Source organism: Triturus cristatus, chromosome 6 (genome assembly GCF_964204655.1).
Source record: "Triturus cristatus chromosome 6, aTriCri1.1, whole genome shotgun sequence".
In the NCBI taxonomy this organism is placed as follows: Eukaryota; Metazoa; Chordata; class Amphibia; order Caudata; family Salamandridae; genus Triturus; species Triturus cristatus.
This window is the reverse complement of record NC_140589.1, coordinates 1395860118-1395872857: the sequence shown is the minus strand read 5'-3', so window position 1 is coordinate 1395872857 and position 12740 is coordinate 1395860118. Positions and strand designations below refer to the sequence as shown.

The following is a 12740-nucleotide window of genomic DNA, read 5'->3' as shown; positions in this document are numbered from 1 at the left end:
GTATCCCAAGTTATCACACCAAAAATATTGGAAGACGCAACATGACTTCACTTATTGATTGGTAATCCATGGTAGAGTCTTTTGATGTGTGTGTGTATGGGAAAGATGTCGGGTCAATATAGCTTTCTGTTTTAACTTTTTCATTACACATTTTCACTTTTATCTTTACTTCAGATATAACCTATATTGTTAACTGCAGGGGCAACAGCTGTATATTTACTACTTTTTTAATGTTCTTACCAATTTAGAATCTAAAAGATTGCAAGGTCTTTTTTTTATTTCGTAGGTAATGTTTCTATTTCTTACATGCTCTAATCTTAAAAGTGGACTTTTAAAGTATTATAATAGTTGTGTGATGTCCAGATGTGTTTACTTTTGCTTATTACCATAAATGAATTTACTGAAATTGTGGAGTCCTAGTATCTTCTACCAATTACTGGTTGACTAGGAATAATGTGTTAAACAAACTCACGTTGTCCAACATACACATGGAGTGTGTCCTCTAGAAGTGATTTCCGTTCTCTGACTAAAGTTTATTTATAGGCTCCATAACACCGATACTTTTAACCGGAAATATGGTCTGTACTTAAAACTCTTATGGTACTTTTATGTCCATCATTTAGTGATGCATTCGCCATCACTTTCCACTTTCTATTTCGGACAACAGAGCATGTTGCCTCTTGAAATGCAGCATTTTCTACAAAAAAACTGTTATTGGTTTCTGCTAAAAGTACTGCATTATTTCATTTCAATTTGATATTATTAAATCATATACTTTCTTATGAACCTCCTGGATTGATCTCATTAGTATTAATATTTTCAGTCTTCAAAATTGGGCCTGCATGCTTATATTCAGAAATGTGCTCAGAAAAGTAGAAAAGGGCCAAAGGAAAGTATTACACACAAAGATCACGAAGCAGATAAAACATGAAGCGTAGTAAAGAAAAAGGAGAAGTACAATACCTGAAAGCCTGTGAGAGCAAGAATTGTAAGAGACACCAGGTAAAACAGAGTTCACAGTGTGAAGCAGAAGAGGAACACTTTTAGTAGCTGGTAAAGCCTCATAAAGTTGGACACAGTTGCTGATAGACTGGCTTCGCTTAGCTTCCAGGAAAAGATAAGTAAAAATGATATCACCAGAAGATTAGCATCATGTCAATTTGATAAGGAAACTCAAACAATCTCAGTGAAGTATAGGTTAAACTGTTACAATTCAAGTTTTGCTCAACACAAACTAAGCATGCCTCTGCATTTCTAATCTTAAGTCAGCCATTATCCGCTCTCAAATAAATATTTGGCTTTTTAGGAAAGATCACTGGAAAGTTTTAAATGGACACAATTAATTTAGAATAAAAGACAAAGCAGCATCACTTTTGATTTCTCTTTACTCTAAACTATTTCTCATTCACGAAGGCCAATGGGTCACTATATTCACCATAGAGCTTTCTATATTTTCTCACCAATGCACTTGGCTACAATGGAACCTAGCGTAACTTCAAAAATGACATGCCACCAAAAGAAACATGCCTAGGTAACCAAAAAATCTCACAAACCTAGGTAACATGACAAAATAAACAATACTAAAGTTGACAATAATTACAAAAACAATTTAGAATGGTGGTACTTTATTTTGAACTAGTCTGGTCTTAAACAGATACAATACAAGGATTTCCCACTTAAAATGAACTTAAATGTATTCAAATAGGAGCTGAAGAATCTGAAATGTTAAAAAAAGTTTTTTTTAAATGTCGTACCGATTACAGGTCCTCACCTGTTGCTTTTTGACGGACAATGCTTCTTGCTTTTTCAACCCCTGGAGCTCCTGTGGTGGTGGCACTCCGGAACCTCATTGGCTCAACTGAGTCCTGCTGACTTTTCCAGCTCAGGGAAAAGGACCGACCTACTGCAGATCCTTTCTGAGAATCCGCAGCTCCAACTACAGGCAAAGCAAAAAGTAAAAAACATATAAATGTATGAATCACTACTCTCTAAAGCATCCCAGTTTCCGTAAAAAGGCAACATATTAAAGGGATTGAAAACTGGATTACTAATTTACAGAACCTTAACAGATATGGGGGGACAACTTGTAGAATCTGAATGCTGGGAATAGCAACTAAAATCATACCAATGATGTCCAAAGTTGCACTGTAAAGATTTCCTTAAAAATAGAATTGTCCCAATCAGGAATCCTTTAAAAATGCACCCTCCTCCTTGGCCTGCACAAGAGTTTCAGCTAGTGTCAATATAGTTATTTTTTTAGAAGACTTTTTATTCAAGTCCTATAATCCCTAAAATATATTTTTCTATAACATGTCAAGCAAAAAAAACTACATGTGTGTTGGACATTGTCCAACCCACCAGCTGAGCCAGAGTGATCGAGATGAAACACCGGGGGCTGAATCGCCTCCTTAAGGTGAGATTCCATCAACATCTTTGGGAAAAACGAGGGATGTCTTCTGAGTAACACAATGTCCCAGTTGAAAATCGCATAAGGTTCAGAGACTCATGGAGATTACATCTTGCTAACACAGCTAGCCAATAATAGTTTAGGAACAGCACTTAACATAAAAGCAGTTTCATAACCTTAGAAGTCATTGGTTCAAAGTGCTTATGCAACAGAGGTTGAAGAACAAGGATGAGGTCTCACCTTAAAGAACACCTTATCAAGAAAGAACACAAATGCAACAGGCTAGTCAGAGGGCCTTTGATGGCCTATTTATGTAGGCAGCGTGGGCTCCTAGGAATCTACTTATACTTGCACACGCCTCACACACGTGTATGGAAAATGCCACACTATCACCCATCTAGCACGTTGGATGACTAATGACCCTGGACAGAGCCCATAATCAACATCTTAACTGCCTATATTTGAGTCCATGCCTAGTAGTGCCATCCTAGCAACAGCCAAGAGATCAAGGTTATCAGAGGAGAGGCCTAACTAGGCAAAGTCTAATTACTTTGGAAATAAGTAATCAAACCTAGCCACTGCAGGGAAGGAGGAGGGATTCTATACATCGATCCATTCATCATGGATGGAAAGGCTTTGAATTTGAGAAAGGTACACACATTACAGGACCTGGGAACGAACTAAAAACATCCCCTATGATTATCCCATCTTAATTTTGACATTTGATGAGGTACAATAAGCATGTGTAATTGTTACTCACCAAATATCATATTTACTGTTAGTCTACATTGGTATGATAATGCGTAAGGTTAGGCTTTATTTATTTTTCACATTTTTATAGCGCACTGTTACCCAGAGGTGTCCTGGCGCTGAATGGCAGAAGTGTGTATGGGCAGAGGGATTAGTGTGTGAAGAGCCACGTCTTCAACGCTCTCCTAAAAGAAAGGAGGTCCGGCATTTGTCTGAGGTTCAGCAGCAGTGCGTTCCATGCCTTTGCTGCACCCAGGGAAAAGCTCCTGCCCCCCCCCCACCGAGCTTTCCTGACTCTGGGGACAACTACCAGTCCCTGCTCAGCTGACCTCAGCGATCTTATCGGTCTGTGCCATTGGAAAAATCGGGTCATGCAGTGGGGCCCTAGGCCATTCAGAGCCTTAAAGGTTACGTATAGAGATGTAAAAGTGATTCTTTTACGAACTGGTAGCCAGTGTAGCTTCACCAGGTCCCATGATACCGAGGCAAATTTAGGTGTACCTGTGATCAAGCGGGCTGCTGCGTTCTGCAGAATAAGGAGTTTATTAAGAAGCCCCTGTTGAGCATTCAGCAATAGGCTGTTACAGTAGTCCAGTCGGGACATCACCAGTCCTGTAACCACTGTCTTCTTGTGCTCGTCGGCAAGAAACGGCAGGACTTTCCGGATGGTTTTTAGTACGTAGTGGGTTGCTGAGGTAAGCGCATTAATTTGAGGCCTGAAGTACAGTGAGTCGTCCATCAGTACACCCAGGTTTTTGACCTTCGGGACCGGAGATGGGGGGGTACCCATTTCCTCCGGCCACCAACGCGGGGACCAGAAGTTGTCTCTGGACCCGAACAGCAACACTTCAGTTTTAGCTGAATTCAACCTGAGGCAGTTTTCTGCCATCCAGTTGCTGACTTCCCGCATGCAGCCTCTGAACCTATCTGCTGTGCTATCGGTTTCCCCCGGTAGCAGTGACACCACTATCGGAGTGTCATCTGCATACGATGTTAAGTTGAAGGCTTTACATGCAGGAACACTGAAGTAGTAGTAGTAATAAGTCTATTGTTTGATTAATTAAAATCTCGACAATATAGAACATTGAAAGAAAATTAAAAGGTAGTTAGTTCATTATAATGCCATATGGCATACAGGAGTAAACAAAATAGGACAAGTGATTTGAAATCACTTATAGTTGTCTTGATGACAATGTAGTCTTTTGAAGTCAAATACAAATAAGCCAAAGTGCACAGTGCATTGGAAAGGATAGATCTTTGTGAGCCATGGAACCTTCACAAGCTTGTGGTATCAATGAATAAAATGCATATTTTAAAATCAGCAGTCATTTCATAAAAGAGCATCAAATTGTTTAAAATCTGCTACAAATAAGCTAGTGTGCATTTTATTAATCGGCAGTCATAGCTGCACTTAGTTGGCTTTTTTTAGCAGGTCCTGCACCACCTTGAAGTATTTGCAGACTTTTGCCAGGTCCCAAGGGACCATGGTAGTAAAAATCTAGGTCTTAGTGTTGCTGCAAGTCCTTAGGCCACAGGTTAAAGAGAGTGGCTTTAGTAATGTCAACCTAGAAAGCAGTAGCTATGGGCAGCAGCAGAGTAAGTGCGAGAAAGTTTCAAGTTTATAGCCACAAAGCGTGCACGTCACAATATTGGAGAGGAGCGACCGGTTTGGGTTGAAGTCTTTGATTTGTAGTGTCATCACCCTCGCAGCCAAGATTTGAGTGACACAGGATTTCCCAATTGAACTACTAAGATATGGCTGTGGCTTTAGGCCAACCTGGTATTCATTGTCGTACGAGGTTGCCAGAGCTTGTGAGGGTGGGATGGTCTTGATATTATCCACATCAGCAGATTTTGATAGAAATCTTGTCTGTTTCTTCAGTATGCTTTTTACTGCTGTGTGCAAGAGCGATGGAGAATTCAATGCGCTTGAGTCTATTTGAAGGGCCTCTGCTGATGCCATTAAATATGCGCTCCAGGAGCGGTTTTTGGTTTTAAATATATTTTGAAGGACAAACTCCAATGTACCAGGCATGGCCGTAAAGCATCTATGGTAATATTTTAGGATAGAGCCCACGTTGGTCTATTTTCGGCCCTCTAGCCAAATTCTAATCTCATCAGCGATCACCTGGTGTAATGTGGCAGCCTCAACACTCTTTCAGATGCAATTTTTCAATGCTTTTGATAAGTAGTCCCGGGACAGCCTCACTGTCATAGGTGATGGCAGATGGTAATGTGGCCCTAAGCACTTTGCGGACTGGGGCTGAAGTAGGGATTTCAAGGGAGGTGTTCAGTTGGCAAAGACTGGTGATAATTAGTCCGGCCTGATCTTTAAGATGACTCAGATGCATTTTGGGTCCACTGTTTGCCGAAGGCCAAGTGCCCAGGTAGTTATACAATTTTGCTCCAGTTATTTTTAGGGGACCAGTGACGATTGTGTGCTTGCGCATCCTTCCAAATGATATCACCTTTGTTTTTTTTAAGTATTCACTATCATCTGGTTTGTCTTAATATATGTATGGAGGGTGTTAAGGGCTCTCTGGATCCCTATTTTTGAATTATCAAGGAGAAGTACATGGACCACATACTGTAATATCGTAATCTTGGTTGTTCCTATTTTTGGGGCATTGTATCGGCTTGGTTTAGTGACAAAGACATATCTGTAGTGTATTAGTTAAAAAGCATTGAGGCTAGCACACATCTTTGTTTAAGACCTTGACTGGTATTGATGTTTTTTGTTAGAGCAGTGTCTGAGAGCTTGACCCTCACCCAAGTTGATGAATAGAGTGCAATCATAGCATTAAGCAGGTCGCTTGAAATGTCCCACGCCTGGAGTTTGCTCCATAGGATGTCCCTATCCATCCGGTCAAATGGGGACGAATAGTCAACAAAGCATGCATACAGAGCTTGTGATTTCTGTGAGTTCGCCTGGTGGATGAGATTGGAAAAGGTAATTTTATTGTCCAGGGCGGAGGAATTTGCTCTAAATCCTGTATGACAAAATGGGATTATTGCATTTGTTGTTGTCCAGGACTCCAGATCTTTTAAAACGGCCGAGACATATATTTTGGCCTCTATGTCGAAAAGGGTGATCAAATGGTAATTGGAGGGAGTCTGTTTGTTGCCCTTTCTCAAAATTGGGTGCAATATTGACTTGGCAGAGTTTAAAACATGAGCGGAACAGTGTTGCCGATCATAGTAGTTGATAGCCTTTGAACAGTTGCGCTGTGAGCCCATTTGGGCCAGGTGCACCCGATGCTCTCGTTTTACGTATAACTTCTTTGACCTTATTGATCGTGAGTATTATATCGCCTTACTTTGAGTCCTCCGTGGGATTTAGGTTTTCTGGAAAAGGAGCACTCGGTGTGTACAGTTTTTTTTACGTACAGAGCCATAGGGGTTCATTGATGACGTTGGTTCTGGTGGAAGTACTTTAAAATAACAAAAACTGGCATCTAGATTGTCTGTTACTTTAAGGGGAAACAACATAAGCATACAGATCTTTCTTGGACCATGAAGAAAATAAATTGTTGGGTAACCCTGAAACAGAATGCCTTAGCGAGAAAGGAGAGAAGGTGGATCTTTTTCTCAGAAAAGAGATAACATGCTTGAATGAAAACTAAACATTCAGCTCATTAACACAGCGCCATCCTAATTTATTTATGTATATTTATAGATAAAACATCCCTCTTCCACTCACCCTGTCACAGTCATAAGACGTGGGAGTAGATCATTTTAGTTAGTGTGTTCTGTGTTTTAATTAGAACTTCACAAGCCAGGAACATTTAGTTGCTCCCCTTTCTATATTTTTTTATATGTTTATTGTTTTTTTAATTGCGGAGTTTATACTTGTTTACAACAATGCGTTGGCTGACAAGACAAGTCATTCATAACTTTACTCTTCACTTAAAAAGTTAATCTTAGCCTAACATGGTACTTTTTAAGACTGTAGAGTCCTATCACTAGGTCTTCGATCTGATAGATGAGCTTACGCTGCAATATCAGGTTCGTGTTCTAATCTATTTTTCCGATTACCTCTGAGCTCTGAAAAACTGAAAGGCTAAAAGATAAAATTCTAATAGACAACAGAAATTAAGATTTCTTATTTCTGAGCAGCGTGTCGCTTTCTCATAATAATTATTCGGTTATTTTTACAGGTTTTACGACCGATTAGATGTGAATACATCATTAAATATTATCGGTTTCTTTTCTTCAGAGCTGTTCGGCAACGCTGGTGTTCTCAGATTAGACATGGTGAGCAACTGCCTCCCTATTTTGATGGCTGTCCATATGCCTCTTCTCATTATGGAATTTAAGAAAATACATTTTTATCACTTCACCAGGCAAAGTAATCACTTCTACAGCTTCGTTTTCCACTAATATGCAGAAAGTTTAACAACTTTTGGGGAGCATCTACATTACAGCATGGGTTTTATGTTTGTTTCTGTTATCTTACTCACTACAATATGCTATAGAAGAATTTTACATCGCAAGAAACTTACTAAAGTATGCCATATGGTATGCTTCACAGATTTACTTTTGGTTTCAGGGACACCCATCCACTATTACGGGCAGTGGGTATATTCTCTCTATTGTTTGTTATTTGTTGCTCCTGATTAAACTGTTCCAGCTTTCTATAAGCAGTGAAACGTGCCAACTTTACATTATTAGTCTACAAATGTGACTGGCTGGTTGTGCTTTATACACATGCGAATATAATAAAGTTTTAATGTGTAATCCGATTTTCTTATACATATTACTCGCTTTTTCAGACCGTATCACTGGTCTAGATACTTGGGCAGTCGGGTGTTAAATTGGGCGGTGCACCACCGTGCACTTTAGTGGTATAGGACCGTGGTAGATTTTAGGATAGATGACTGGGCTGTAGATCTTACTAAAACACTTATTCTCCCCACGTGAGGAGCCAATTTGTTTTGCTTTCTTCGTACAGGAAAACACAGATGAAGAAGTTCATAAGGGGCATATAAATATTACTACCCTCCATTTTGTACTACTGTGAGGGGTCTCTCCCATTTTCTACTCTTCAGAATAGTATTGTTACTTGACTACCTATTCCCTCAGTAGCCTACAAATCGAAAAAATTATGCTTTTTCCCATTTGTACAGTGGTTTTATAGCTTTCACAAGAACCCGTTTAATCATTACATAAATTGGGGGTCTTCTTCTTTCATCCTTGAGTCCTGTCTTTTGTGTATATTTAAGGTTTTAGGGAGGATTCTTCGCCAATTTTGTTTCGAATTAATGGAAGCCAAGCAACTTTCCTCTGGAGTAAATGGAGCAGCACACAAGCCAAACACAAATGACAGAACAAAGTTGAGCCCCTCAAGGTTGATAAAGCATCTCCGGGGTTGAAGTATTATGTTTACAGATGAGCCACAAACACCCCATGTGCCTAACACACCCCGCCTCAAAGATGAAGACAAAAGCTGCGTTGTTGAGCTGGTGAAATGCAGGGTGTGGTGTGTACCTCCTGGCTTTCAGACACAGCACACAGAGACTTCACTGTTATAATGTCCATTAAATAAATGTTCTACCAATACAAAAGGGCTCTAGTGTCCTTAGTGTGCAGGATGACCACTTTGGAAGTCACCACTTGGAGGCAGACCTTGGAAGCCAAGAATTCGACCTTAGACTCCAACAAGAAAAGGAGCTATGTGTTGGGCCTGATCTATAAAAAAAGTTGTCAACAGACACACAGAGTAGAACTCTTATTAAGGCAAGTTTGTCAGAAGCAGAGGCCTACAGACAGATGAGTGAACTGGGAAGGACAGCCTTTGACTGTGTCGAGAAATGCATCTCAATGTTCTGTCAGGTGAAGCAGTGGGAAGTCAAACACACGTTTTAATAGGAGACTACCCCAAAGGGAGGCTTTTAATACCTACACCTCTGGAACCAGCAGGATGTCAAGGGACAGAGCTCTATAAAGAGGTCGACAGTCTCAATGGTGTTATAAAGATGTCTCATCCCCTGCCATGGAGAATGGAGGATACTAGCAAAGTTACAGGAATTAGCATTGGCTGTGACCTTCAGAAGCAGAATGGTTTACTCTCAAAGGCATCTACACTTGTGCTGTCAGGATGAGGCATAGGAAGAGAAGGCAAAGGCATGTGACTTGGGAGGAAAAGTGGTCCTTACCTTGAAAAAGTGAAAAGCCTGTGCCTGCTGTGGGGAATACGGAGTTCGGACTAGAACCACGTGGATGACAGTCGGTGAATTAAAAATGTATAGTTTGATACTATGGGAACACTAAGTCTATCGTAGAGGTCATTGAGATCCTTACCATGCTACATTAAGTCGATGATTTGCCCAGAACCTCCTATTTTAACTTTCTAGGACACACACACAGCAAATGTTTCTGGTCAACACAAAGAAAAGATTTAGATATTCAGTTTGAGCAGCAGTGGCAGGACCCGTTCCTCTCACAAACAGTGTGGGTCCTTCCACTGCATTACCTAAAATATGATGAAAAAATAAATACAGGAAAATGACTTCTACATCTATAATGATGACAGGAATGGCCTAAAAACATACCAAAATCTTGTTTGTATTCCCCTTTACACACAACACCCATGTTGTAGTTGGAGGGTGTGGACTTCATGTAAGAACCTGGAGCCACTCAGGTAAGAGGCAAGGGTATCATTCCAACTCTCAAACCAGAGATGAGCAATATGCCTGGATTGACTGCTCCATTCTCCTGCTTCAGATGAGAATGATGAGTTGTATACCTTGAAAGAGAACTATGGTGTTTAAGGGTCAAGGGGTGTCAGTTAGCATGTCTGTTTAACTGGCTTGTATTACCTCAGTTCACCATCCAACTCATCGCTTGATGCATAAACTTTGCTTGCTGTGTCTCGAATTATAGTTCGATCTGGCATGTCTGAAGGCTTCGTGTCTGACAGATCTCATGCGACTTTAAAATGACATACTCGAGTAATATAAAACACATGCATAAACATCCAACAACAGTACTAGGCATTTACATAATAGAAAAACACAACAAAATTTAACCTTTGCCTCGTTGTTTTTTCTCCTTTTGTTCACTAAGCTTATCCAACGGCAAATTTGCCATATCAACTCCGTAGACAGTCCTTGACAACACAGCTGTGAGAGAGTCCATTATTTTTGCCCATTCAGTTATCAACTCTTCCCAGTCAGTAAGAGAGGAAAGCACACAAAGTAGTTCATCCCAGAGTTCTCGTGAAATATAAACGCTCAGATTTGCTCGAATCCAGGCCACAATTAGAGTCTATAAGAAAGAGAAAATTGATTGATAAAGTTCTTTAAATCGCATTGAATGAGAACAAATGGTGAAAAGGGCCAAAAGAAAAAGAAATGTAGCTTTGGTAACAATATTTCTGCTTAAACAATCTTTCTGCATATTCCTCCCCAAATGAATATCCTCTAGGTGCCAGACAGGTCAGGAAATGTTTTCCCAGCACATGCTCTCCAATGTCACCAGTTGCTGCAGTGAGGATTTAAAAGCAACTCTGCCCATGAAAACTCATGAAATTATACTGGAAACAAGTAAAGTAAACCTTTAAGGATAAGAGCTACTTGTGGTGACTTTTGGATAGACAGCCACCAAACAGAATGACAGCAGCCACGTTTAAGCCGTGCTGAGCAAGAGACAGTGTAAACAGTAGGACAACAGAAAGGCACGACAAACATTTTTAAGCCTTCTGGCTCACATCACTGAACAAACTTGCTCCAGTGTCCTAAAAAAACAAATTGGGTAGTCGGACACGAAGATGACACCAATCTCCATGTGTGCAGTCACACACAGCGTTTGGGATTGGAGTGGAGAACCTTCCCACCCTGCTGGGAAACGGGTTCACCCTTTGCAGGAGGGAGGCCGAATGTTCAGTGCCAGCATATCTGCGTACCAAATCCTCCTTGTCATGTTTGAGGTGATCAGAATCAGCTGTGCTTGATCTTCCTACACCTTTCACAGGATCTTCAACACAAGCGGAATCTTGGGAAATGCAAATGGCAGACCCTCTGACCAAGTGAAACTGAAGGTGGCCCACAGGGAACAGAGGGAGGAGGATGGCACAAAACTGAGGACCATCTTTTGGGCCATGGCAAAGAGATCCACCTATCTGAAGAAGATCATTTCCATCAGTTTGGGGGTGAAGCTCCCACTTGTGGTGCACTAAGGAGAGGTGACTCAGAGCACCCACTGTCACGTTGTGTGAGCCTTCAATACTGTTGATATAGTGGACTATGGTGGCATTGTCTGAAAAAATTCGCATGAAACTCTCAAAGACTGAAAAAAGGGAGAACTTTATGGCAAGGTAATTCAACTGCAACACCAGCATGTTTATGTGCAAATGCAGATCTGACAGGGGCCAAAGGCTCTGTGCCAGTTTGTGGCTCAGACTGGTGCCCTAGCCCACCAACCAGGCCATGACTATGTTATGCTGCACCTGTAAAGGGCCGAACAAATGAACCATTAGAAGGTTAAATGGACAGCCATCAATGTAGATTCTTATGGACCAACTCGAAGACCTGCATCCAAGCCTAGACACTTCCTTGATGTTGGAGCCACTGCTTACTCAGCAAACACAAGGAGCTGATGAATGGAGCGCTGAAACTTTTCAGACACTCACCCCCAGTCACAGATCTGGGGTGAATCCATCATCGTTCTTTAGCTCACTTCGCCCCCCCCGTTTCAGACCCGGCTATATGCAAATCAGTCTTGACCCTGTGCCTCCTGGGAACAGTCCAGCCTGAACTACCAAGCCAGGTCTTCCCTGTACCGGAAACAAGTATCCTGGGACCGGTTTCGGAGTAACATCCTAATCAGCTAGGCTAGCTTGAATCCAGTGGCAAAGTGAGCAAGGGACTCACGTCTGGGCATACTCTGCCAACTTAGGACAAACAAAGCAAACACAAGTAGATGATGGACGGAGTGCTAAAACTTTTCACAGTCTGAAAAGTTTCAGTGCTCCGTCCATCATCTCCTTGTGTTTGCCGCTGCTTACTCAGTCACCTCTGAAGGCCTGGGATATGCAATCTGGCATGAGGCACCATCAGGATGCACAATGCCATCACTCCCAGCAGGTGTAAGATGTGTAGTACTGGGACCATTCCATCTCCCGACTATTAACAATCACCTGAGGGGGAGGAAAAGCTTTCATGCAACACGGCCCCTACAACGTTCAGCCTCAGCTTGGAAGTTTGAGGAGATTTCTGGGTGCTGAAGAGAGGTGTCGGGGAACTTTCTTGATGGGGATCTAGTACCAGAGATTGAGTTGCAGAAATGCAGTTCTTGAAGCACTGCAAATGGGAGACATACTTTTAGCCTAAGAGGCATTTGCCATTAGTTGCCTAGGGAAGGTTTGAGCACTCATACACGATTCATGGAGCTGGGTGGGGCGCATCAGGACGAGTGCTGGCAGAGGGAGGCACACTGACAGGGGGTGGGGGAGGGAGGGGGTGGGGGGGAGCTCTGCGCAGGATGGGTGACTTTTCTTTTGTATACTTGATGTCACGGTTTCGTATACACTCTCCGATGGGGTATGGAGGGCGTTGAGCAATTGTATTGTGTGGTTGCTTTGAAA

The 12740-nt window shown here is 41.6% G+C and overlaps 1 protein-coding gene across 7 annotated transcripts in view; it reads right to left on the bottom strand.

Annotated features, from left to right (window-relative positions):
* RALGAPA2 (Ral GTPase activating protein catalytic subunit alpha 2) overlaps window positions 1-12740 on the bottom strand; it is a 1855355-nt gene that overhangs the window by 1162534 nt on the left and 680081 nt on the right. For 4 of the 7 annotated variants that reach the window (XM_085612410.1, XM_085612406.1, XM_085612407.1 and 1 more), the window contains exons 15-17: window positions 10186-10423; window positions 1772-1936; window positions 964-1104 (exon numbers count right to left, since the gene is read on the bottom strand). In XM_085612410.1, the coding sequence (XP_085468536.1) occupies window positions 964-1104; window positions 1772-1936; window positions 10186-10423 (544 nt within the window). The remainder of the gene's footprint in view (window positions 1-963; window positions 1105-1771; window positions 1937-10185; window positions 10424-12740) is intronic. The other 3 variants (XM_085612413.1, XM_085612412.1, XM_085612409.1) reach the window with 1 other exon arrangement.